This window comes from Protopterus annectens, chromosome 8.part0, assembly GCF_019279795.1.
Source record: "Protopterus annectens isolate FY-2018-M chromosome 8.part0, PAN1.0, whole genome shotgun sequence".
In the NCBI taxonomy this organism is placed as follows: domain Eukaryota; kingdom Metazoa; phylum Chordata; order Ceratodontiformes; family Protopteridae; genus Protopterus; species Protopterus annectens.
The window spans coordinates 1,030,766,721-1,030,792,878 of record NC_056741.1 but is presented as its reverse complement, the minus strand read 5'-3'; the positions used below and the strand labels follow the sequence as shown (position 1 = coordinate 1,030,792,878).

Below are 26,158 nucleotides of genomic sequence, written 5' to 3'. Positions count from 1 at the left end.
GATTTTAGTCCTTTTATATGTTCTATGCTCTTTGTACAAAATAGCTGTTTGTATAATTTATTTTTATTACTTTTTATAATTGTTTACTATGTATCTGGTGCTTTTCTCCCAGAGTCTCAGCTGAAAACGGCCACCTTGTGTCCAGTCGGACTAACTTGGTAAACAAATGGAAAATAAATAAAAAAATAAAATATATACTAAGAAAATCAATCAATATACCAAGAAAATCCAAAACTTAAGAAAAAAGCACAGAAGGAAGGAAAATGTTTCCTTGATGCTGTCATGAAAATCCCACTCACTTATTCAGATATTAGACTAAGTACAATATTATGTAGCATTGAAAGGTGCTGACATTATAAGGATGACAGCTCATTTACTCGTAAAGCAAATGTCATAGTAGAAACGTTCAAGTACTGGATGAAGAGGAGGAGAGGAAGAGAAGAAAGAGTGAGAACAAGTGTTTGTTAGAAGTAATAATTAGGGTAGATATGGGAGGCAGGAGAAAAAAATGAGTAAAAGTAACATTACAAGTAAGAGAAACAAAACCAAAGAAAAGAATGAATAACATGGACAACAAGATTTGCAGCTGCAGACTGACAAGTGGATTTGGTAGCAGGTGCCATAAAACTGGGTTTGGAGAAAAGTTTGGTGACATTTAACAAGCAGATTTGCCCACATTAACCATGTATATGTGTGTGTGTGGTGTAAAAGAACTGTAAAGCAAATCTGCACTGATACACTTGTGCAAGTGCAGTGGACTGGCTCCAGCAGGAGGGGATGGCAGCACACCTGTCAACATCATAGAAGAAGAAATCTGGATAAGGCCATAAATAATGGGGGCAAAGGCCCAAAAATGGGGACAATTTATAAATATTGCTCTTACAAACTTAGAAAGTTGATAAACAGGTTTTGCATTAGAGTAAATTTTCTTAAGGATATGAAGTCTGAACATCAAATGGCTGTCATCATTTTCTGACTTCAGTGTTCAATGATTTGACAGTGATTTGACAGAAAACTACAATTTTATCAAAAACTGACAAAAAATCTGGACTTTATGCAAAAATTTGTACTGTTGAAGAGATATGGATGAGAGTCCTGAACCAACACCCATCAATCGTTTTCATCAGTTTGCCAAAGCCATTACAGCAGTGTTTTGTAGAGAGGTGGGAAAAGCCTTAAATTTGACTGGTATGTTGTGAGGGTGTGTGTAGCTGTGATTATGGAAGGTGGAGGTGTGGCTTTGTAAGTGTGGTGCGAATGTTATGCATTATGAAATGGAGAGCTTGAGTAAAATTGTACTCTGAAGTCCCTAGCAGTTTCATCACTGCTTGGTTCAGACATGTACATTCCCCTGTGTTTTTCAGTGCTATGTTTGAGTGCATTGTTTTGGAGTATGGTATCATTGCTACAGCTGCTGGTACTCTTTCAATACAAGTATCTGCTTTGGAAGTTTTCTCCAGGAGTCTGTTGCTGAAAGGATGAGAAACATGCTACAAGTATACAGCGAAGACAAACTACATAAAGCAATAGTAAGAAAAAGTAGTAGGTCACATCAGAGGCTTGGGAGATCATTGTTAAGAAACTGAGAACTGTTGTAAAATTTATCATTAAATACCTTAAGTTCAGGTTATGCTATAATAGAATAAATATGTAAAGATAACCATGTCAGCAGCCAAAATGCATTACAAGTTGAATATTTTACTGTGCACATTTTAAAAAATGGATAGAGTGACCTAAACTTTGGTCAGATGTATGTGCTTTTTTTGTTTGTTTGTTTTTTTTTTTTTGCTATTCAGAAGTGAAGAGACATGCAAGGGAACAGATTTAGTGGCACACCAGGCTGTGATTTTTTTGTCTGTTGTCATGCAAAGCTGACTAAACAATTTAATCTAGCCAAGCTGGAAATGTGAGACTGTAGCCCACTGAAGGAGGGGAGATGGGACGAGTAAACTGGCCAGGAATTGAAACTTGCAAAACTGCTCCTTGTGAAAAGTCTTTTTTATCTCAGTAATTTGTTGACACTTTTGCAAGTTTCTTTCAGAGAATGAATGTGTAGTACATCAGTAGGAACATCATTTGTAAAACTCGGTGCATACCAGTCAATGACACACGAGCTGCACACTCTCAAACTTGGCAGTTTTTTTCAGGTGTTCCATTCTAAGTGAATGGAAGTCTAGTCTGACAACAAATGGTAGGGCTATTTATTCTCACAATCTATGCATTATGGGACAGATTTAGGTTTCCAAAGGACTCACAATGTCTGCCCCCATGAGGGCAGACAAGAGTAAAAACAAAATAAAATTTGGAATGAGTAGGCAGCTTTAGGAGGTGCAGTAAATCATGGCAAGATAAAAAGTATATGTTTTCTTCATCATTTGCCCATAGTGGTCCTTTAAATGAAAACAATACAAAGACAACCATGATCTCATTAAATACCATAAAAGTTGTTTCATAAAGTTCCCCAATAAATATACTTCATTTAAAATTAGATGTTCTTCATTCCACATTGCTGCAGTCCTAACTATTGGGTAGTCCGCTGTCCAGTCGGCCCGAATACCAAAGTATATGGCTGACGTCGGTCACGGCGCATTAGACTGACGTCAGTACGTCAGGGTACTAATGCGCATGACCGACGTCATATCCTCAGTCTTTTTTGCCGCATGGTCCGATGCAGAAGCAATTTTGCGAGTGCAGGTTGGCGTTCTGAAAGTTTCTGAAGTCAGAGTTTCAGACCGAATCAAAGTTGGCTAAGTACCCCGTTGGGGAATATTTTGTTTTTTTCTTGCCTCAGTATTTAACCGGATGTCAGAAAAAGTGAATAACTGTATTTCTTGTGGGAAACAGATACCTCATAGGGATTACCATACTTTGTGTATACCTTGTTTAGGGCCTGAGCACGACGTTGTTGGATGCCGCTCTTGTGCAAGATTTAACAAACGCACTATTAAGAGAAGGTTAGACTGTGCCAGGTTAGTGTTTGGGAAGCGTTGTAATTATAATATGCCGTCGGATGTTCCGGCGCCGCTTCGCAAAAAGCGCAAGGATAAAGGAGCAAAGTCTAGAGTGGAAGAACCGACAGTCCCTGACGCCGGTTCTTTAGAAGGCTCAGTGGAGCCGGAGGTTCTGCCAGGTGTTTCTTTGGAGTCTCAGGCAGAGACTTTATTGTTACAGGATGTATCCTCTCAGGAAGTAGGCCAGGCTGAGGGGGCTTCTCAGGTGGCTGTTCTTCCCTCTCTTCCTAAGGTGGTTAGAGCCTCCCTTCTGTTTCCAAGGCTTCTTTGAGAGGCAGGCCTAGTGTAGCTTCAGTGGGGTTTCTCCTAGTGCTTCAGGGTCTTTGCCTAAGAAACATATGCTTAAAATGGCAGAAGATTTGATTACTATGATTAGAGGTTCTATGCCCCCCCTGATAAGAGGCCTAGGGTGGAACCTGAGTTTGAGAGTTTTGAGCACTGTTCGAGGCTTCTGAGTCTTCGGCTGAAGACTTGCAGGAGTATCCTCCTTATTCTGATTCTGATGTGGATGATTCTACTCCTTCAGCTTCTCCTCCTGAGGATTTTTCATTTTCAGAGACTCTGCATTCCATGAGGGAGCATTTTAAATGGGAAGGTCAAGATTTCTCTGATTCCAGGAAGAGGCTTAGGAATTCCTGTTTTACCCCAGCATAGGCCTTTAGCTATACCTCCTGTTCTGAATGTGGTGGAAGATGTTTTGCAGAGGCTTCCTGAATCCTGATTCTTTGCCTCCTGCTCCAGTTAAACCTGATAGGTATTATAGGGTGCCTGAAGCTCATAAGTATCTTTTAAGAGTCCTAGGGCAGACCCAGAAACTGTCTCTCAGGGGCCTAAAGGTGTGAAGGCTTCTGTGGTTAAAAATCCTGTTCCTCCTGATAAAGAGGCAAGGGCTTTGGATAGATGGGGAAAGAAAGTGTATACTTCTTCCACTTTAGCCATGAGGGCATTGAATTGTCAGTTTCACATGTTAAAATATCAGAATTATCTCCTTTCACAATTGAAATCTAAGGTGGATGCTCTGGCAGAAGGTATTGAGTGTAAAGAGTTGCAGGATTTAGTTCATGTGTCTGAACAGGTGGGTAAACATTCCTTGCAGTGTGGTTTTGATGCTGTGCAGGCCTCCTCGAGGGTGGCTGCCACTGGTTCTGTTCTTCAGAGGCACGCCTGGTTGAGAGATCAGAACTTAGCTGAGCATGTTAAGACAAGGATTTTGGATGCTCCTTTACAGTCTGATGTGTTGTTTGGTTCGCCTGTTGAAGCAGTTTTAAAGAAAATGGAGGACAAGGCTAAGTCTATGCAAACTGTTAAAGATTTTTGCAGGTGCAGCCTCCGAAGTTTAGTAGAAATTGGCCTACTAAGGGGTGGACTTATCCTGCTTATGATTCCCAGTCTAGGGGTAGGTCTAGACGTGGTAGGGGCAGAGCTCAAGGTTCTTTTAGGCCTAGGACAGGAGTCCACCTGCTCAGACTTCTGGTGAGGGCAGGGGTCAGTCCTTTCGTAAGCAGACCCAATGACCTGCCTTTTCAGCTGCCAGTACATTCTCGCCTGGCAGCACCTCTGGGAGGAAGGCTGTCTCTTTTCAAAGAAAATTGGGATTTAATTACCCAAGACAGATGGGTTCTGGATATCATTCACCATGGTTACAGGTTTTATTTCCATACCTTGCCTCCTTTCAAAGGAATGCCAGACATTCCTCCTCTACAAAGAACAGAGGCTCACAAGCAAATTTCTCTGTTGCTCCAAATAGGAGCCATTCAGTCAGTTCCTGTGCCAGAAAGAGGCCTAGGATTTTATTCTCGCCTGTTCCTAGTACCAAAGAAGGGGAACACGTGGAGACCAATTCTGGATTTATCTATCCTCAACACTTATCTGGACATTCCCAAGTTCAAAATGTTGACGTTACAGCAGCTTTTACCTCTGCTGGGCAAAGATCACTGGATGGTAACTTTAGATCTCAAGGAAGCTTACCTTCATGTGCCTATAAGGCTAAGTTGCAGGAAGTATCTTCGTTTCGAGCTGGAAATTCTCATTATCAGTTCTCTGCATTGCCCTTTGGCTTATCCACTGCCCAGAGTATTCACAAAGGTTCTGGCTCCAGTGATAGCTTACTTCAGGCTAAAAGGAATTCAAATCTATCCTTACTTGGACGACTGCCTGATTCTGGCTCAAGAAAAGGAAGACCTTCTACAGCATTTGGAATATGTTATAGCAGTGCTAAGATGCCTAGGGTATTCTGTGAACGAAATAAAGTCCAGTCTAGTACCCTCTCAAGACATGTGCTTTCTGGGTGTGAGACTGAGTACAGCAGCCCAGATGGCCTTTTAACCCCGGACAAACAAAAGAATCTATCCAGTTACTTCCATCAACTATCTCTTCAGTCCGGGCTGACTGCAAGGACAGTCCTTCAAGCCTTAGGGTTCATGGCATCTTGTATTCTGGTGCTTCCCAATGCCAAACTGCATATGAGGAAGCTACAATGGTATCTAAAAATCTATGGACACAGCACTGCCAGGATTTGGACACTGTCATTCAAATAATACCTTGCATTCAAAAGGAATTTTTGTGGTGGGCTCAGGAATGTCACCTAAACAAGGGACTCTCTGTGACCCGCCAGAGGCGAGTCAGATTCTAACGACAGATGCCTCAGACATTGCTTGGGGAGCTCATCTAGATGGAAAGTGGATACAAGACAAGTGGCCTGCCAGACTACAGCATCTACATATCAACATGAAAGAGATGTTAGCAGTCCAGTTTGCATTAATGGCTTTCAAGGAGTTACTTCTTCCAGGGCAGGTGTTGATTCTAACAGACAACACAACTGTCATGTGGTACATCAACAAACAAGGGGAACACATTCTTACCCATTGTGCAGGCAAGCAATGATTTTATGGGAGACTGCGCCAGCTTGCAACTAACTCTTCAGGCAAGGTTTCTGCCGAGCACAGAACTCCTTAGCAGATGTGTTAAGCAGGCAAATCATGGATCCCCACGAGTGGAAACTGGATCTTCATGTATTTCAAAATTGACAGTGTCATGGGGAACTCCAGACATAGATCTGTTCGCTTCTCCACTAAACCACCAGCTGCCAAAGTTTTGCACAAAGGGATTTCATCACACAGCTTGGAAAGTGGATGCTCTTTCTTTCAGTTGGAAAAATCTTCATGTGTATGCTTTTCCACCTCTGCCTCTTCTCCCAAAGGTGCTTCTAAAGGTCAGACAAGACAAGCCAAGGATGATTTTAATAGCTCCAGATTGGCCTCGCAGCACTGGTACCCATTACTGAGGAGTCTGGTAAAGAAGCCTCCATGGCCTTTACCTTGATTCCACACCTGTTGTCTCAGAGGACGGTCATCTGCTCAATGTCAAGCTTCACTCTCTTCATCTAACAGCTTGGCATATTCTGTTTTGAAAGACAGCAGGTCTCAACTTCCTCAACAAGTTTTAAATGTGATTATGGAAGCCAGAAGACCTAGTACAAGGAAAGTGTACTGAAAAATGGAAGAGATTTTTATTTTGGAGTGCAGCAAAGAATTTGGAGATTTCAGAGCCTAATTTGAGTGTGGCTCTTCAATATCTTACTGAGTTATTGGACAAAGGTTTGTCTTTCTCTTCCATTAAGATTCATGCTGCAGCAATTTCAGCTCACTATGATTGTGACCCACCATTGTTTTCACATCCTTTGTTCAAGCAATTTCTTAGAGGGCAAAGAATATAAGACCCCCGTAGAGCTCCTACTCCTGCTTGGGATCTCAATTTTGTGTTGGAGAAACTTACTCTACAACCTTTTGAGCCTGCAGCTACTGCTGAATTGAAATACTTGTCATGGAAGACTGCTTTTCTGTTGGCCATTACTTCTGCAAGAAGGGTTTCTGAGTTACAGGCCCTTATGGCAGTAGAGCCTTTTGATTTTTCATAAGGATAGGGTATCATTACGTACTAATCCTTCCTTTATGCCTAAGGTGGTTTCTAGTGTGGCTTTAAACCAAACTATTCATTTGCCTACTTTCTATGCAGATCCTCAAAATAAAGGGGAAAAGATTTTGCACACTTTAGATGTACACAGGCAATTGCTATTATTTAAGCAGGACTAAGGATTTTAGGCAGTCTCAGCAGTTGTTTGTTTCTTTTGCTTTGAGTTCACAGGGCAAGCCTGTGTCAAAACAAACTATTTCTAGGTGGATTGGCTTCTGCATTGCATTTTGTTATTCCCATCATGGCAAGGAGATTCCAGCTGGGATTAGGCCTCATTCCACTAGGGCTACTGCCACTTCAACAGCATTTCTAAGGGGTGGCAACTAAGGATATTTTGGAGGCAGCTACTTGGAGTTCAGTGCATACTTTCTCTAAGCATTACCACCTTCCTCTCTACTCTAAGTCTAGGGCTGGTTTTGCCACAGCTATTTTGCAAGGCATGTTATCAGCTCCTGCTTCCTTATGATTTGCCAGCCTCCCTTACCTCTGCTTTGGGATTCTACCCAATAGTTAGGACTGCAGCAATGTGGAATGAAGAACATAGTACAGTTTTGTACCTACCATAAATGTAGATGTTCGAGGATCCACATTGCTGCAGTCCAATTTACCCTCCCTCCTTCCCTCTGTGTTTAGGGGTGGTTGTGTAGGTGAGATTATATTCTGGTACCTTTGTATATATTGTATATATTTTTGGTGCAGGTATGTTTGCTGTGTTTTGGTTTTGGCCTTGTCTTTTAGGGTCTTCTGACATCTGGGGCAAGAAAAGACTGAGGATATGGCGCCGGTCATGCGATTAGTACCCTGACGTACTGACGCCAGTCTAATGCGCCCTGACCGACGTCAGCCATATACTCTGGTATTCGGGCCAACTGGACAGCGGACTACCCAATAGTTAGGACTGCAGCAATGTGGATCCTCGAACATCTACATTTATGGTAGGTACAAAACTGTACTTTCATCTTACAAATTCCTACTATAAAACACATATGTGCAAGGGTATACAATAAATATAATGATCTTGGCGTCATCTACTGATCAACCTTCAACATTTTTCTAAAAAAAGATGTGTTCTAAAAATAATCACGAACATTATTATTAATAAGGGCTAAAACCATAGGTGCTTAAGGAGACAAAAAGAGCCCAATATTAATGTACCATGTTACCCAAAAGTTAGAGTTTTGCAGATCTTAGTTTTAGTAAGGATAAAATAGAAATGTAACCATTAAGTCCAGGCTGTTTTCCTGCATCCAAGAATACCTGCCAGCACAGTTCTCTGTACTCCAGGCAGGTCTCCCAGGGTCCTCCCCTGATAAGAGGGATACTTTCTAGGACAAAGAAACTGAAACTAGCCTGTCTACATAGAATTGTATGCTTAAGGAGAGCGTTGGTCTCATTCTTATTTTTAATGTATATATGCTCGTAGAGTCGTCTCTTTAATTTGCACTCCGTTTTGCCTACGTAGAATGAGGCACACTGGCTACAAGTCACCAAATAAACCACTCTTTCACTGTTACAATTGTAGTACTTATAACTACACAATGTTCTGCCCCTGGCTTGTCGGTGCAAGACTCTCCTTGTTGGACACATATTGACATTGTTGACACCCCCTACATTTGTATGTTCCTTTACGTCTATAGCTGGGGCTCCCATTGTCAGCTCTCTTGTCTTCCAAAAAATTCTTCAAATTCTTACCCTTTTATATACAGATTTAAGGAGGCCTTTGAAAATGGCAAATCAGTAAATCCCATAAATCTTTCCCATTCACTTTTCACAATTTTATTGAGGCCTAAAATATTCACATTAAACTCTGTAATAAAGGCTCTGCTGGCATTATAGTTTGCTACTTTCACTGTGTTTTGCTCAATCACACTAATTCTGTCATCCCCCAGAACAGGACCAAATTTTTCCTTTCTACTTGCTATCACTTCACATTTGATATTATAGATGATACGACCCACCCATTAATATTAAAAATGTGCACGCTGATTGGTCAGCGTGCACGTTGTAAATCAGTTATAGTAATGGAAAAAGGTCCAGTCGCCTGGACTTTTTCCATTACTATATTTACAGCAACGGAGAACGCAAGATCTCCGTTGCTTCACACTGTCTCGCTATGTTAATTTTTTTTAACATAGAGAGACAGTTTGTAAAAAGCAACGGAGATCTTGCTTTCTCCGTTGCTTTTTTCAAAACTGTCTCGCTATGTTAAATGGGTTTAACATAGCGAGACAGCTTTAAAAAAAGCAACGGAGATTCTCCGTTGCTTTTTTTAAAGCTGTCTCACTATGTTAAACCCATTTAACATAGTGAAACAGTTTGTAAAAAAACAACAGAGATCTTGCTTTCTCTGTTGCTTTTGCCCACAGCTCTGATATACTGAGTAGGCATACACATGCTCAGTACATCAGAACTGCCGCAGAATACCTGACAGCTGCCGAAGGGCAGCAAGGAGGCATTATACAATGCCATTATTTAAGAAAAGTAATTATTTTTTTTCTTAAATAATGTCATTAATATAATAACTCACGCCTGGTGGTAATGCTGGATTTACCCACGGTTGGCTTTGTTTAGCCACTCTGGTTTCGCCCTCGTGACCAAACCACACCAACCGTGGGTAAATCCAGCATTACCCACGCTCAGGCGTGGGTTATTGCTATATTGATTCATCCCCCTCTCTAGGAAAAGCCAATGTAAAAATTCACATTCCTCTATAAAGTCATTGTCACGTGAAGTCATTCTGCAAGCACAGATAAATTGGCCCTTGACTATATTCTTTTTCTGAAACTGGGGATGGGCACTCGAATAGTGCAAGTAAGAATTAGAATGTGTTTTTCCTATAGACCTTAGCCTTAACACGACCATTCACTATCTTTTCAAGAGTAACATCTAAACAATGTACAGAATCTCTGGAAATGGTATGTGTAAGCTTTAAAAAGTCAGTCATAGCATCCAGGTATTTTAAAAACTCAACTACCTTAGCCTCTATCTCAATCCAATATATACAGATATCCAAAAATCTGACATATTTAGTCCACCAATGTCTATATTCAGATTGGAGGATATAAACTTTTCCCCACCAAGCCAAGACAATATTGGCATAGGTGGGGGCTAAGTTTGCCCCCATCGCAACCCCTTTTATTTGATGAAAAAATTCCCCACTGAAATATAAAAAAAATATTTTTAAGAACTAAATATAAAAAAAATATTTTTAAGAAGTCCATAAGCCCCAATATAATTTGTAAATCATTGTTCGGGATCTGGACAACCTCCGTCAAGAATAATTCCAATCATTCCAACCCCTTAGAATGAGGTATTACGGAAAAAAAGTCCTTAATGTCAATAGTGACAGAGGACCTGTTGGTAATCCAAATCAGTTTTCCATAAAAACTCCCAATCCTTTAATATCTGCTTATTATTCTGCCCATGAAACTTAAGCTTAATATCTAGGTATTTTGCTAAAGGAGCAGTCTTAGATCCCTCTGCAGAAACGATTGGCCTCAGTGGGGGGTCCAGAGGGTCCTTACGTACTTTCGGGATTCCAAAAATATTTGGGATCCTGGGTCTATCATTATTGTCTGAAGAAGTCTGCTGTGGTCGACGAAAACATGTAATAATTGTGTAGCATTAATAAAAGTATGTACGTGCTGCTGGAGTTTCCTTTTCACCTTGTTGTACTTCACTGGTTTTATTCTTTGGTGAATTTCCTATTGGTGGGTTAAATAAGAAATGGCTGTTCATGCTATCAAATTATTGAACCATCTTTGGCCTGTAGGCCCTCGGTTAATAATCACAGACAATACCTTATTGATGGGGTACATAAATTTGCAGGGGGGGGATCAGGTCTTCCCCTGTTGTGAAATAACTATGGTAGCTTGGGATCTAGCAAGTTGGCACTGTCTGTCCATCCGTCCATGCTACTTGTAGTCAGTCAGAGCATTACATTATTGCAGACAAGCTGAGCAGAACAAAGACAAGCCCTCATGAGTAGAGAGCTCATCCTGGTGACTTACAGTGATCTGTCTACGGGGAACTCTTCAGGTAGATCTGTTTGACTGACTGACTGGGGCTGGAGATAAAGTACCTTCCAGGATTCCTTGCTAACATGCCTGGATGATTGCCTTTCTATTTCTTGAATAGCAGTGTGCTTGTATGCTTTATCACTCTCTACTCTGATGACTAGTTTTCTTCTGAACATACAGAAGTCCCTGGTGGATAATTGTGCTAACTCCTTTTTTTTTTTTTTGCCCAGGCAACAGTGGTTCTCTTTTTTTGAAAACGACCAGGAGCAATTACTACAAGCTTTTTCACACAGTGTACTTAATCACACAAGACAGTTTTTAACACCCCAACCTTCATCTTCAACTGAGTCATTGGATGGAATTGTAATACCTTTTAGGCGGCTTTTTCTGATGACATGCAGGAGGTATTAAAGGAAGTGGAGAAACACATTAGAAAATTGTGTATGGATAAGTGCTAAAGATGTTTTAGTTGGTGCCAAACCAAAAAAAAAAAAAGACAATTTTTGAGGCTTATACTCTCTCTTTCTACAATAGCTGTGTGAGTTACGATCTTTTGACCTTAGTCTACTTATCAATATTTGTTTCTAGATAGTCTCTGCTGGTCTGCCATTACCTTTCTACTCTACATCAAGTAACCGTTTTTGAAAGGGATTCTTCTTGGAATCTCAAGTTTGGACTGGAAAAACTTGCACAGTTTCCTTTTGAAACTGCTCATGAGGCTGGGTGAAGTTCTTTAACTTGGAAACAGTGCAACTGTTTACTTGGACTTCTGCTAGAAGAGTTTCTGAGTTAGTGTCTTATAGTGAGCCATCCCCACCTGTTTTTCTCAAAGGTGATTATTTAACAAGTTCTGTCCTTTATGCCTAGGTTATCTCTTGGTTTCATTTGAGCCATTATATTCATTTCCCTCTTGTCTTTCCATATGTTAAAAATAAGGGTTAAATGTACACACGCGGTATATCCACATCAGAAACGGAATTGACAGAATAAAAAAAAACTTCAGTTTTGTTGAGCAGATGTTTGTTTTGTATAAAAGAAAGAAAAAGGGAATATGTCAGACAATTTCAAAATTATCTGAATCAGTTCAGTTTTATTGTTTTTTACAATAACAAGACACTCCAGCCAATGTCAGACTCCATTCTATGAGGACTTTGGCTGCTTCCATGTTTTTTTGAAAAGAGGTGAACTCTAGAAATGTTCTAGGGGTAGTAAATGGGTCTTCTCTTTACACATTTACCAAGCACTACAAAACTGACTCTTTCTTTGGCCAGAACAGTTTTTTTAAGTTTTTGTATTGTCCTTTATAAAGTAAGCTACAGCAACAGTGATCTAATAATGAATGTAGAACAACTTTGTAAGTAAACTTAACCATAACAGTTGATTTTTTTTTGTTCCTCTGGTGTGGGAGTCCAAATCTTTCACCATTTTTCCGGAAGGGCTTTAGTTTTGTCCATCCCTTCTGAATGATTTCAGTATGCATGGCCCAGCTGGGGCTAAGAAAATGCCATGAAGTTGCTCTGCATGAAGCAAGCTGATGCTGGGGAAGAAGTAATGGCTCGTATTTCCATAACTGGGGGCAATCCTTTATACTGCTATGGCCCTGGTTGGATGGAGGTAGAACTGGACTGCGGGATGGCTTCTTCGTACCTTCCGTAATATACAGTGATCTTAATAATCCAAAAAACGGCTATGACCAAAGGCTGAATAAAACTCATTTTATTAAAACAAGATGAGTGCTTTCAGGTGCTATAGCCCTTCATCAGGTACATATCACACAAATGCTCATAACTTAAAGAGACAACCAATCAGAACTCAATAAAAAGCCCTCCTTTTCTTCAAGGCTGGTTTTAAAGGAACCACACCATTCAAGCCTGGTGGCTTGTCAGCACCTATTTCAGTTATCCATTTCATCTCACAAAATTCAGTATGATTATTGATGTGTCACCTCCTCGAATATTCTTAGTTTGTATAACCATGGTTAGAAAATAGTGACCATTGTTAGATTCAACATGTTGGAGCAACGCATTATGGATATTTTTACATCTAATATCCGATAAATATTTCAAAATCCTGACCTTGAGTTTGCAATTAGTTTTACCAACATAATATGCCTTGCATAGTTGGCAAACAGCAATGTAAAATACATTTTCTGAATTGCATTCAACATAAGTTTTCAAAGTGTAGCTGCGTCCAGTATCAGGATGAATAAACTGATTGTTGCCCAAGATATACTTGCAAGCTTTACAGCCATGGCATCTAAGTGTACCTAAACGTGTTGAGACTGGTCTGTGTATATTTAGACCAGGCTTCCTACATAATAAATCCTTAAGATTCTTATTACGTTTAAATATAAAATTTGGTTGAGGCCCTACTATGTTCACAATCTTAGGCTCAGTTTGAAGCATGTTCCAATTATGTTTAATATTACAAATACCACCAACATCACTGCTACATTTTAATCAACAGCAGTCTTGTTAAGATCATGTGCATTAACTATGGTCGTATTGTTCTTGTTGGTTGTTTTTTCTTTCTAACCTTGTTGATATTCATAGCTATATGTTTGGATCCATAGCCCCTACAAAGTAAATTGTGCTCTAACTGGGTCAACTCTTTATCAAGTATTGTCTCATCAGTGCAGAGACGTGATAATCTATAAGCCTGACCAGTAGTGATATTATGAAAAGTTTGTCTGGGGTGCATACTATCAAATGATAACAAACTGTTACTCCAACAAAGTTTCTGAATAGACCAGATGTTCCTCATGTTTCACTGTTGCAGTCATTATATTTGGGTTATCTGCTTGCAGTAGCCCTCAGTCGACCTGATTAACAAAGTCTTGGGTCTTGCGTCGGTTGCTGTCCCATCTTCCATGACATCAGGTCATCAGGGGTGTAAAGCATGCAGCCGACGCCATTACATCAGTTTTTCTTGCCCCAGATGTCAGGTTCCCCCAGTGGAAAGCAATTAAATCTATAAATACAAGGATATACCTCCAGCAAAAAAGTAAATGCACCAAAAAGATTTTAGAGCATAGTAAGTGAGAGTAGAGGTGTAGCCAAAAGATGAAAGGGTGCTGGAGCGAGGGTAACCAGGACTGCAACAGTGAATACACTCAAACCTCTGCATTTATGGTATGTGTACACAACTGTACTATGTTCTTTGTGTTTCACTGTTGCAGTCATTACATTTGGGTAGATTCCAAAAGCTAAGGTTGGGAGGAGGAATTTCAATAGATTTAGGACCAGCTATAAGGCCTTGCAAGACTGCAGTGGCAAAACCAGCTCTGGATTTAGACAAAATTGGCAAATGATGATGCTTGCTGAAAGTATGTACAGAACTCCAGGTAGCAGCTTCTAGGATGTCCCTAATAGGGACGCCCCTGAGAGAGGCTGTAGAGGTAGATGCCTGGTTGAATGGGGTTGGATGCCCTGTGGGGATAGGTTTTCCATGGTGCTTATAGCAGAAATGAATGCAGTGGCTTATCCGTTTTGAAATGGTTTGTTTTGAAATAGCTTTCCCCTCTGTCCCTGCAGCAAATACCACAAGCAGTTGTCCAGATTTCCTTTGATGTTTAGTCCTGTCCAAGTAGAATCTAAGCTGTCTGCGCACATCTAAGGAGTGCAGTATCCATTCCCCTTTGTTCTGTGGGTTAGGAAAGAAGGTAGGCAAATGAATGGACTGATTAAGAGCCACACTGGATACCACCTTGTGCATGAAGGAGGGACTGGTTATGAGGGACACCCTGTCCGCATGAAAGATGATGAAAGGTTCCACTGCCATAAGGACCTGAAATTCGGATATCCTTTTTGCAGAAGTGATTGCTAAAAGGAAAGCTGTTTTCTGGGAAAGAAATGTTAAATCTGCAGTAGCAGCTGGCTCGAAAGGAGGAACAGTGAGTTTCTCCAAGACAAAGTTAAGATCCCAGGCTGGGTTTGGAGCTCTCCTGGGTGGCCTTAAATTTTTGGCCCCTCTGAGGAACTGCTTGAGCAGTGGGTGAGAGAAGAGGGGAGGCTCTGTGCTATAATAAGCTGAAATGGCTGAGGCATGAATTTTGATGGAGGAAAAGGACAAGCTGAGAGGCATCTCAGTCAAGTATTGTAGAATCTGAGGTAAAATGGGCACCGTTCATTCCTTGAGATTGGTTCCAGGCACAAAATCTTTTCCATTTTGCAGCATAAGATTTTCTAGTACTAGGCCTCCTTGCCTCTAGAATGATATCCATCACCGATTTACTGAGGGATGGTAAAGGAGAGATTAGGTAATTAGCCAGGCTGCTAGGTTCAGGGTTTGCAGCTGAGGGTGCAAGATCTGGGTCTCCTGCTGAGACAACAGGGAAGGAGTCTGAGGCAGGTGCCATGGAGCCGAGTGTGACACACTGCGCAATTAAAATCATCCTTGGCTTGTCCTGTTTGATCTTTAGTAGTACCTTGGAGAGCAGAGGCAGAGGAGGAAAGGCATAAACTGATAGGTTTTTCCAGCTGAAGGAAAGAGCATCCACTTTCCAAGCTAGCTTGTGGGGAATCCTTGTGCAAAATTTGTCCAGTTGATGGTTCTGGGGGGAGGCAAACAGGTCTATATCTGGGCTCCCCCATTTGCTTGTCAACATGTTGAAAATCTTTGGTTGCAGTTTCCACTCGTCTGGGTCCATGAGGTTTCTGCTTAGTCCGTCTGCCAGTGTATTTAGTTTTCCTGGCAGGAATTGAGCTTGTAGATTCACTTGGTAGCTCAAGGCTGTGTTCCACAATACTGTGGCTAGTCTGCAGAGGGGGTAAGAATGTGTACCCCCCCTGCTTGTTTTATGCACCACGACAGTGGTGTTGTCCGTCTTTACCATTACTTTTCCTGAAAGAATGTCATCCTTGAAGGCTGTCAGAGCATTCTGTACAGCTAGGTGCATTTGACTTGGGTTCCATTTCCCTTAATGCACTTCCCTGCCAGGTGAGCCCCCCATGCATAGTCTGATGCGTCTGTTAAGATTTGGGCGGCAGGGGGTAATGTGAATGGTAGTCCCCTGTTTTGGTGGCGGGCCTCTGCCCACCAAAGGAAATCTAGGCGTAGACAAGGTATGATAGGATTCCTTGCTTCTAGATACTGTGAATGTTGACACCATAGGCTTTTGAGATACCATTGTAGTTTCCTCATATGCAGTCTTGCATATGAAATTAGAAGAATGCAGGAGGCCATGAACCCCCAAGGCTTGCAGTATTTGCCTTGCAGATAGCTGGGTTTTTGTGGCTACTTGGGTGAAGTAGGTTGTCAAATGAATCCGTTTCTCTGGCGTGAGGAAAGCCATCTGGGAAGTTGTATTCAAGCTTGCTCCCAGGAATATAATTTGTTGACAGGGTACCAGCGGTTTGAGTAATGTTTACCACTGGCTCAGGGGCCTTAAAGGAGACCACGCTTAGTTTTAGAAGTGTGAAGTCGGCTTTTGAGAAGTTTTCACTGTGGTCTTTTTATTTCAGGTGGGGCGGATGAGGACCTCCAGCGAGATTAGTTTATGATCTGATCTCACCAGTGAGGGGTATACTTCCAGTGTTGAACATTGATCCCATGTTCGTGATGATGAGATCAAGTATGTTTTCTCCTCTTGTGGGGATGGTGACTAGTTGTTCCATGGCATTTGAGTTTATGAACTCCAGGAACCTTTGGGCTAGAGTGTTTGGGCTTGAGTAGTGTTCCCAGTCTATATTAGGGTAGTTGAAGTCACCTAGTATGATGGTGTTTGGAGATACATTTATCCCCTCCAATGTTTTCAGGAAGGCCATGTGAGGTTCCTGAGTTTGAGAGGGTGGCCTGTAACATGCTACAATTTGCAGAGCAGTCTTGCCTATGGTTAATTGCACCTGGATGGTCTCCGATGCATCATGCGTTGCCACCAACCTTGAGGTGTGGGTGTCCTTTATGAATATGGACACCCGGGCACCTTTCTTGGTGTTGTCCGGATTTTGGGGCCGGAACGCATGATATGAGGTGAAACCTGATATTGCTGGGGTGCTCTCAGGAGCCTTGAACCAGGTTTCTGTCACAGCCCAAGATATACTTGCAAGCTTTACAGCCATGGCATCTAAGTGTACCTAAACGTGTTGACAGGTCTGTGTATATTTATACCAGGCTTCCTACATAATAAATCCTTAAGATTCTTATTACGTTTAAATATAAAATTTGGTTGAGGCCCTACTATGTTCACAATCTTAGGCTCAGTTTGAAGCATGTTCCAATTATGTTTAATGATATTACAAATACCACCAACATCACTGCTACATTTTAATCAACAGCAGTCTTGTTAAGATCATGTGCATTAACTATGGTCGTATTGTTCTTGTTGGTTGTTTTTTCTTTCTAACCTTGTTGATATTCATAGCTGTATGTTTGGATCCATAGCCCCTACAAAGTAAATTGTGCTCTAACTGGGTCAACTCTTTATCAAGTATTGTCTCATCAGTGCAGAGACGTGATAATCTATAAGCCTGACCAGTAGTGATATTATGAAAAGTTTGTCTGGGGTGCATACTATCAAATGATAACAAACTGTTACGCCAACAAAGTTTCTGAATAGACCAGATGTTCCTCATGTTTCACTGTTGCAGTCATTATATTTGGGTTATCTGCTTGCAGTAGCCCTCAGTCGACCTGATTAACAAAGTCTTGGGTCTTGCGTCAGTTGCTGTCCCTTCTTCCATGACATCAGGTCATCAGGGGTATAAAGCATGCAGCCGACGCCATTACATCAGTTTTTCTTGCCCCAGATGTCAGGTTCCCCCAGTGGAAAGCAATTAAATCTATAAATACAAGGATATACCTCCAGCAAAAAAGCAAATGCACCAAAAAGCTTTTAGAGCATAGTAAGTGAGAGTAGAGGTGTAGCCAAAAGATGAAAGGGTGCTGGAGCGAGGGTAACCAGGACTGCAACAGTGAATACACTCAAACCTCTACATTTATGGTATGTGTACACAACTGTACTATGTTCTTCATGTTTCACTGTTGCAGTCATTACATTTGGGTAGATTCCAAAAGTTAAGGTTGGGAGGAGGAATTTAAATAGAATTAGGACCAGCTATAAGGCCTTGCAAGACTGCAGTGGCAAAACCAGCTCTGGATTTAGACAAAATTGGCAAATGATGATGCTTGCTGAAAGTATGTACAGAATTCCAGGTAGCAGCTTCTAGGATGTCCCTAATAGGGACGCCCCTGAGAGAGGCTGTAGAGGTAGATGCCTGGTTGAATGGGGTTGGATGCCCTGTGGGGATAGGTTTTCCATGGTGCTTATAGCAGAAATGAATGCAGTGGCTTATCCATTTTGAAATGGTTTGTTTTGAAATAGCTTTCCCCTCTGTCCCTGCAGCAAATACCACAAGCAGTTGTCCAGATTTCCTTTGATGTTTAGTCCTGTCCAAGTAGAATCTAAGCTGTCTGTGCACATCTAAGGAGTGCAGTATCCATTCCCCTTTGTTCTGTGGGTTAGGAAAGAAGGTAGGCAAATGAGTGGACTGATTAAGAGCCACACTGGATACCACCTTGTGCATGAAGGAGGGACTGGTTCTGAGGGACACCCTGTCCGCATGAAAGATGATGAAAGGTTCCACTGCCATAAGGACCTGAAATTCGGATATCATTTTTGCAGAAGTGATTGCAGAAGGAAAGCTGTTTTCTGGGAAAGAAATTTTAAATCTGCAGTAGCAGCTGGCTCGAAAGGAGGAACAGTGAGTTTCTCCAAGACAAAGTTAAGATCCCAGGCTGGGTTTGGAGCTCTCCTGGGTGGCCTTAAATTTTTGGCCCCTCTGAGGAACTGCTTGAGCGCAGTGGGTGAGAGAAGAGGGGAGGCTCTGTGCTATAATAAGCTGAAATGGCTGAGGCATGAATTTTGATGGAGGAAAAGGACAAGCTGAGAAGCATCTCAGTCAAGTATTGTAGAATCTGAGGTAAAATGGGCACCGTTCATTCCTTGAGATTGGTTCCAGGCACAAAATCTTTTCCATTTTGCAGCATAAGATTTTCTAGTACTAGGCCTCCTTGCCTCTAGAATGATATCCATCACCGATTTACTGAGGGATGGTAAAGGAGAGATTAGGTAATTAGCCAGGCTGCTAGGTTCAGGGTTTGCAGCTGAGGGTGCAGGATCTGGGTCTCCTGCTGAGACAACAGGGAAGGAGTCTGAGGCAGGTGCCATGGAGCCGAGTGTGACACACTGTGCAATTAAAATCATCCTTGGCTTGTCCTGTTTGATCTTTAGTAGTACCTTGGAGAGCAGAGGCAGAGGAGGAAAGGCATAAACTGATAGGTTTTTCCAGCTGAAGGAAAGAGCATCCACTTTCCAAGCTAGCTTGTGGGGAATCCTTGTGCAAAATTTGTCCAGTTGATGGTTCTGGGGGGAGGCAAACAGGTCTATATCTGGGCTCCCCCATTTGCTTGTCAACATGTTGAAAATCTTTGGTTGCAGTTTCCACTGCCTGGGTCCATGAGGTTTCTGCTTAGTCCGTCTGCCAGTGTATTTAGTTTTCCTGGCAGGAATTGAGCTTGTAGATTCACTTGGTAGCTCAAGGCTGTGTTCCACAATACTGTGGCTAGTCTGCAGAGGGGGTAAGAATGTGTACCCCCCCTGCTTGTTTTATGCACCACGACAGTGGTGTTGTCCGTCTTTACCATTACTTTTCCTGAAAGAATGTCGTCCTTGAAGGCTGTCAGAGCATTCTGTACAGCTAGGTGCATTTGACTTGGGTTCCATTTCCCTTAATGCACTTCCCTGCCAGGTGAGCCCCCCATGCATAGTCTGATGCGTCTGTTTAGATTTGGGCGGCAGGGGGTAATGTGAATGGTAGTCCCCTGTTTTGGTGGCAGGCTTCTGCCCACCAAAGGAAATCTAGGCGTAGACAAGGTATGATAGGATTCCTTGCTTCTAGATACTGTGAATGTTGACACCATAGGCTTTTGAGATACCATTGTAGTTTCCTCATATGCAGTCTTGCATATGGAATTAGAAGAATGCAGGAGGCCATGAACCCCCAAGGCTTGCAGTATTTGCCTTACAGATAGCTGGGTTTTTGTGGCTACTTGGTTGAAGTAGGTTGTCAAATGAATCCGTTTCTCTGGCGTGAGGAAAGCCATCTGGGAAGTTGTATTCAAGCTTGCTCCCAGGAATATAATTTGTTGACAGGGTACCAGGTGTGATTTCTTTTTGTTTATGGTGAACCCCAGACAAGTCAGTACCCTTTGAACAAAGGTCAGACGATTCAAAAGAATGTCCTGGCTTTCTGCCTGAATTAGACAATCATCCAGGTATGGGTATATTTGAATATTTCTTTGCCTGCAAAATGCAATGACTGGAGCTAGGCACTTTGTGACTTCCCTGGGTGCAGTAGATAAGCCAAAGGGCAGTGCAGAGAACTGATAGTGCGTGTAGCTTGCTTTGAAGCGTAGACATCTTCTGCAAGACTCCCTAATAGGGATGTGCAGGTATGCTTGTTTTAAGTCTAGTGTTGCCAACCATGCATCTTTGCCTAGCATAGGAAGCAGCTGGTGAACAGTCAGCATCTTGAATTTTGGAATCACCAGAAGGGTGTGTAGAGTAGAAAGGTCCAAGATAGGACACCATGTATTGCCTTTTCTGGGTAAAAGGAAAAGTCTGGAATAGAAACCTTGTCCCTTTTCCTCTTCTAGTACCAACTGAATAGCCCCCATGTTTAAAAGAAAAGTACTTGATTTTGGGCCTCTGCCCACTGATTTTGGGGGTAGATCCGGCCACCCGCTTGGTGTTGATAACGTGTGGAAGTGAAATCTGTATCCTTGGGACACTATATTTAAAACCCATTTGTCCTGGGTAATGAGTTCCCAGTTTTTGGCCTGCAGACCAATCCTTCCGCCTAAAAGAGCATTCAGTTGGGAAGTACTTGGAAGTTTTAAAAGCAAGTCATTTAGACAGTTTTCCTTAGGGGTTCTTACTACTCCCAGATTTTGGTGCAGAAACCCTCCACTGCTTAGTCTTGTGTGTCCCTTGGGACTGAAACCTGGGATTTCTGCTGTGTCTGGGTTTGGCTTAAGACCTGGAAGGGGCTGGAAAGGACCAATTTTTAGAGGGCCAGTGCCTACTAAATCTTGGAGGCTGAACTTGTAAGAAATCTTTAACACTTTGCATAGATTTAGCTTTATCTTCCATCTTTTTAAGAACTTCCTCAGCCTTGTTGCCAAACAGGCGGTCCTGAATTTAAGGGAGCATCCAACAATTTAGCTTTAACATGATCAGGCAAAGATTGCTCCTTAAGCCAAGCATGCTTTCTGAGCACAGACTCAGTAACAGCAGCCCTGCAAGAGGCCTCTAATGAATCAAATCCACATTGTAAAGTATGTTTTCCAACTTGTTCAGCAGAATGCATTAAATCCTGTAATTCTTTACTTTCAGCACAGTCAGGAATCAATATAATTTTCTGTTTAAGCAATCCAATAACATGTTGTTGATACTTTAACACATGAAACTGTTAGTTTAAAGCCCTAATGGCCAAGGTTGCAGAATTGTAAACATTCTTACCTCATCTGTCCAGCGCCCTGGAGTCACTCTCAGAGGGAGTATGATTTTTAGCAGTCTAAGCCTTAATGCCCTTGGGTCCCTGTGAAATAGTCTCTCGATCTGCAATAGGATTTTTAAAAAGGAACTTGTGTGACTCAGGAACCCTGTAATATCAGTCAGGTTTTCTGGGAGCAGGAGGCAAAGAATCAGGGGCCAAACTAGATTCTGAAAAGGCATCATCAACGATGTCTAGTACAGGAGGTATAGCTAAAGGCCTATGCTGAGGCAGGAGTAAGAAATCCCTAAACCTCTTTTTTGAATTAGAAAAATCCTGGCTTTCCCAGTGGAAATGCCCCCTGAAAGTATGTAAGGTCTCACCAAAAGAAAGATCCTCTGGAGGGGAAGCAGAGGGAATAGAGTCCTCTGCATCAGAATCCTCATAAGTAGATAAGGGAAACTCCAGATAATCAGAAGAATCAGAAAAATCAAAATCCTGATCAGAAGATTCATAAACAACTTCAGTCCTAGGTCTCTTAGATGGGGGGGGGCTTCCCCTGATTAGAGTTATAAGATCTTCAGCCATTCTTATTTGTTTTTTAGGCATAAAGGTCTGAGCATGCGGCCTGGGCGTCCATTTCTTAGGCATGGTTCGATATTTTGGCCTAAATGAAGAAGGAGGCGTCTGTTTAATATGCAAGTCCGTAGGCCTGAATGCACCCTCAGAAGCCAGTGCCTGCCCAGCGGCTCCCGGACCCATCCAAGATAGAGACATCTGCAGGTTCCACAGTTGAAGCATCTCGCGGGACACCAGACGCCGAATGGGTCTCAGTAGAGGCCTGTGAGTCAGAAGTAGCGGGTATCAGGGGCTGCGAAAGCACCTCACTGAGTACTGGCGACTGGCTTTGGAGAGGCGTCGTCGGCAGCTTTGGACCTCGTCGACCTGTCTCTGTCTTTATCTTTGCGTTTTTTCAGAATCCCGGTAGTCTGATGGCTAACAGACGACATTTGTAGATAATTAAACAGAGAACCAAAATATTTAGAGGCGAAAAATATACAGACGACGGGCAGTGCGCTGATTAAATAAAGCACAAAACTGAGAGCAAGGTACGTCGTGGTCAGGGCCTAGGCAAGGAATTTAGTACGAATTAAAATCTTTGTGAGGTATTTGCTTTCCATAAGTAATGCAATTATTAACTTTTACTGACATCGGAAGGAGCAAGAAAAAGTTTCCCCAATGGGGTACTTAGCTTTAGTTGAAGACTTCGGTTCTGAAACTCAAAAATGAAAATTTCAGGAGTCGGCCGACTGGCACTTGTGAACTGCTTCTGCTTCGGGCACCGCGCGGCAAGAATAACCCAAATGTAATGACTGCAACAGTGAATACACTCGAACATCTACATTTATGGTAAGTGTACACAACTGTACTTTTCAGTTCTACCATCAGGATGTTTTGTAACATGTACATCCAAATAATCTATCTCAGTACTTGAATAATTAAGTGAAAATCTCAAATCAGTGGTTGATTCTAAGTATTGAACAAACAAAGATAACTCATCATATTGCCATTCCATATAAAAAAAACAGGTCATCAACCAATTTAGAATAATAACCAAGTTTATCCTGCCTCAGATGTTGTGCATCAAAAATCACCATGTCCTCCCAATAGGCTAAATACTAGGTTGGCGGCACAAGGTGCATAATATACAGTGCAGATGGGGAGACAAGAAGGGGAATGGGGAAAAAAAATCATTACTGCTGTACATTTTATTTATTTTTGCATTTTTAGATATCCTATTAAGCAGCATTTTTTTAAGCATGGAAAATGTTGATTTAATTAACAGGACGTTCATTTGCAAGTAATACATAATAAAAATGTGCATAATTTAAATGCCTCCTTGAGACCTGGGTACATTAAAACCTGCATGTGATATATACAGATTTTTCTGTACAGTGCAAGAGCAAATGTAGTTGCACCCATTTGTTGTATACTGTTGCCACATCCCTAGAAGAACTAATCGGTTCTGATTAACATAAATGATGTGCATATGTGCAGGCTACCTGGATTCCTTCATTATACAGCACACTGATATTACTTCCAGATGACAGGAGTTTTGACTTTTAGCTGTTGCTGTTGGGGTTACTTTACTACCTGGGTTAACAGACTGTTTGTATACCTTATGAACATCTTAATAGTGTATGATGGATCACTTTTTTTGTTGTGTTCCTTGTCAAAAGATTTGTTCATATTCTTTTACTTTAAGCCATATAGTTTTGTTACCCACGAGGATAGGTGGACAGGGTGAACCTAGCTGAAGCTATATTGGGTTACAGGTACAAGTTTTGTAGGTCACATTTCTGGGACCCTGAAAATATTCCACCCAGCAGGGTGATGTATAAAATGAGACTTTCAAGGATAGTGGGAAAATGATAGAAGTTAGTGTCATTGGTGAAACACCCAGTAAAGTCCAAATTTTTAAGTGGTCTATTGTAATGGCTGTTGTTTTTAACAGAAATTATTAAGATGACGATTCTGCAACTAAGGAAAATTGTGGGTAGGGTAAAGCCTTATTTTAATCTTTTCAATTGCCAGATTCTGATGAGGCCTTGTTGAAGATGACAATTAGCCAGCAGGGGACTGGAAGAAGTGGTATGCCAGATCTAAACAGCATGTCTGAAGAGGAGCAGATTGCCTATGCTATGCAGATGTCTTTACAAGGAGCAGGTGAGTCATTTTTACTGAACCATTCATTTTTATAGCTAGATCCTATATGAAAAGTCACTGTTCTTTTATCTCCAACTAAGATTGTTTGCAAAATTTTGTTTTTGGCCTGAGCAGCGTGAAAAAGAAAATCAGGCTTGATAATTCCTTGACGGCTCCTTTTCGGTGCAACAGCTGGCATCCTTTGAGCTGTGACCAGGTGATCTTCATTGTACGCATATATGTATGCATGTGCATGCAAACACACGCACAGTAGATTGCCAGGTAATGCACAGTAGATTGTCAGGATTGAAGTTCATCATATAGTGGAAATGTTTGCTGCTCTTGCACACTAAAATGTACAGTCGGTCATCTAAAGGTGCTATCACTACTTTGGTAAAAAAGGGTTATTTCACTCTAAATACAGCCAATGTTTTTCTAAGCTAGGATGAGCTTTCAGATCTTTATTTTATGTATTGGCATTTGATCCGATTATATCTCTTCTGTTTGCCTCAACTAATGGGTATATTGGATCCATTTGGATCTGGAGTTGACAAATTTTAGATTCTCTCATCCAGGACTCTGGTTTCTACCCTCTACCCATAATCCCCTTCCTTCCTGTCAGATATTATTAGCCACTTGTTAGACTCTGACATGATTGTGATTTTTGGACTCTCTGCAGTCATTGGATAGTTTGAGACAAGTCTGCCTCCCCCCCCCTTTTTTTTTTCTCTTCGCTTTGGGATTTAATTAGCTGTGGTGGTAATTTTTCCTTGGTTGAGCACTTATATTTTTATTAAATAAGGTTGTTAGTCCAAATTCTTCTTGTGTTGTGGGTATTCTTTTCCCACCTTTCCTCTATCTTAAAATATAAAAAATAATTGGTGTTTGAGTAGTAAATTTCTTTTTCTTAAAGAGCCTAAAAGTTGCTGGCTTCAGGTCTGATTGTATCCAATATACCCATTAGTTGAGATGTACATAAGCAAACCAGGATATAGCATTATGGTAAGTACATAACTTTCATGTTACTGGATAAATGGTTCTGGTTAGATAGCTTGTTAGTAACCATTAGGATCCCTATTCTTTCTGTTGTTTCCTGCCTTTTCTATTTTTTTTTTTTTTTTTTCGTGAGCATGCTTGCTTGTTCATTTGTTCTAGATTTTTCTAGTTTACCCCATCACAGGTGACAGGATTTTGGGGTTTAAAAAAATGCACTGCATGAGGTCACAAGACCCCCCCCCCCCCCCCAAGGATCTTCACTGTGTGTGTTTATTGCCTGGGGATGACTCCTCTTGATGAGGATTGTTCCTCTTCCTAGGCTAGAGCCCTGTCTAATGGACATAACAAAACTTGTATTAAAGGGCCTTCTCCCTGCCACTGTTGGAGAATCTGCCTCATCTGCTTCTGGCTTCTCCGTCCAGTAGGAAATCTGGGGATGAGCCTAAGACTTCCAAGGAGAAAGGTAAGGATAAATACAGACACAATGAAAAAGACAAGGGTATAATAAAGGAAAAAATCTCAAAAGATCTCCAGAGCCTTCAGGAACTTCAGATCCTGCCTGGTGAAGGTTCTAAGGTTGTTTGATCTAGTTGCTGTGTTGAAGCCAATACTGATCTGATCTCCTGCTCCTCCTCCAATATTTTCCATGGAGTTGGCCAGGCTGTGGCTCCATTCTCTAGTTTTGCAAGAGAAATCGTCACATTGATCCACTAGACCTCTTTGGTGGCAGTATCCTTAGATCCATTCTATCATTGACGAGCCTTTCTGAAGCAGTTGGCAGGATGATATGGAAATTTCTGAGGACCCCAGTACATATAGGAGAGTCCTGTCTGCTCCTCCCGTTCTGGGGTCCTGGCTTCTGCTTGGACACTTTTTTAGTTTCTCCTTTCCCAGTCTGGATTTAGTGGTTATGGAGCAGTGTTACTGCGGGTACCCTCACTGTAGTCGATAGCTTGGTTGG

General features: G+C 41.6%; 1 protein-coding gene across 1 annotated transcript in view; it reads left to right on the top strand.

Moving 5' to 3' along the window:
- The window catches only part of PSMD4 (proteasome 26S subunit ubiquitin receptor, non-ATPase 4), a gene marked incomplete in the record, with an annotated part of 713,008 nt that overhangs the window by 548,711 nt on the left and 138,139 nt on the right, over nucleotides 1-26,158 (top strand). Inside the window, 1 exon segment of the mRNA XM_044080514.1 lies at nucleotides 24,091-24,222. Coding sequence (XP_043936449.1) covers nucleotides 24,091-24,222 — 132 coding nt within the window.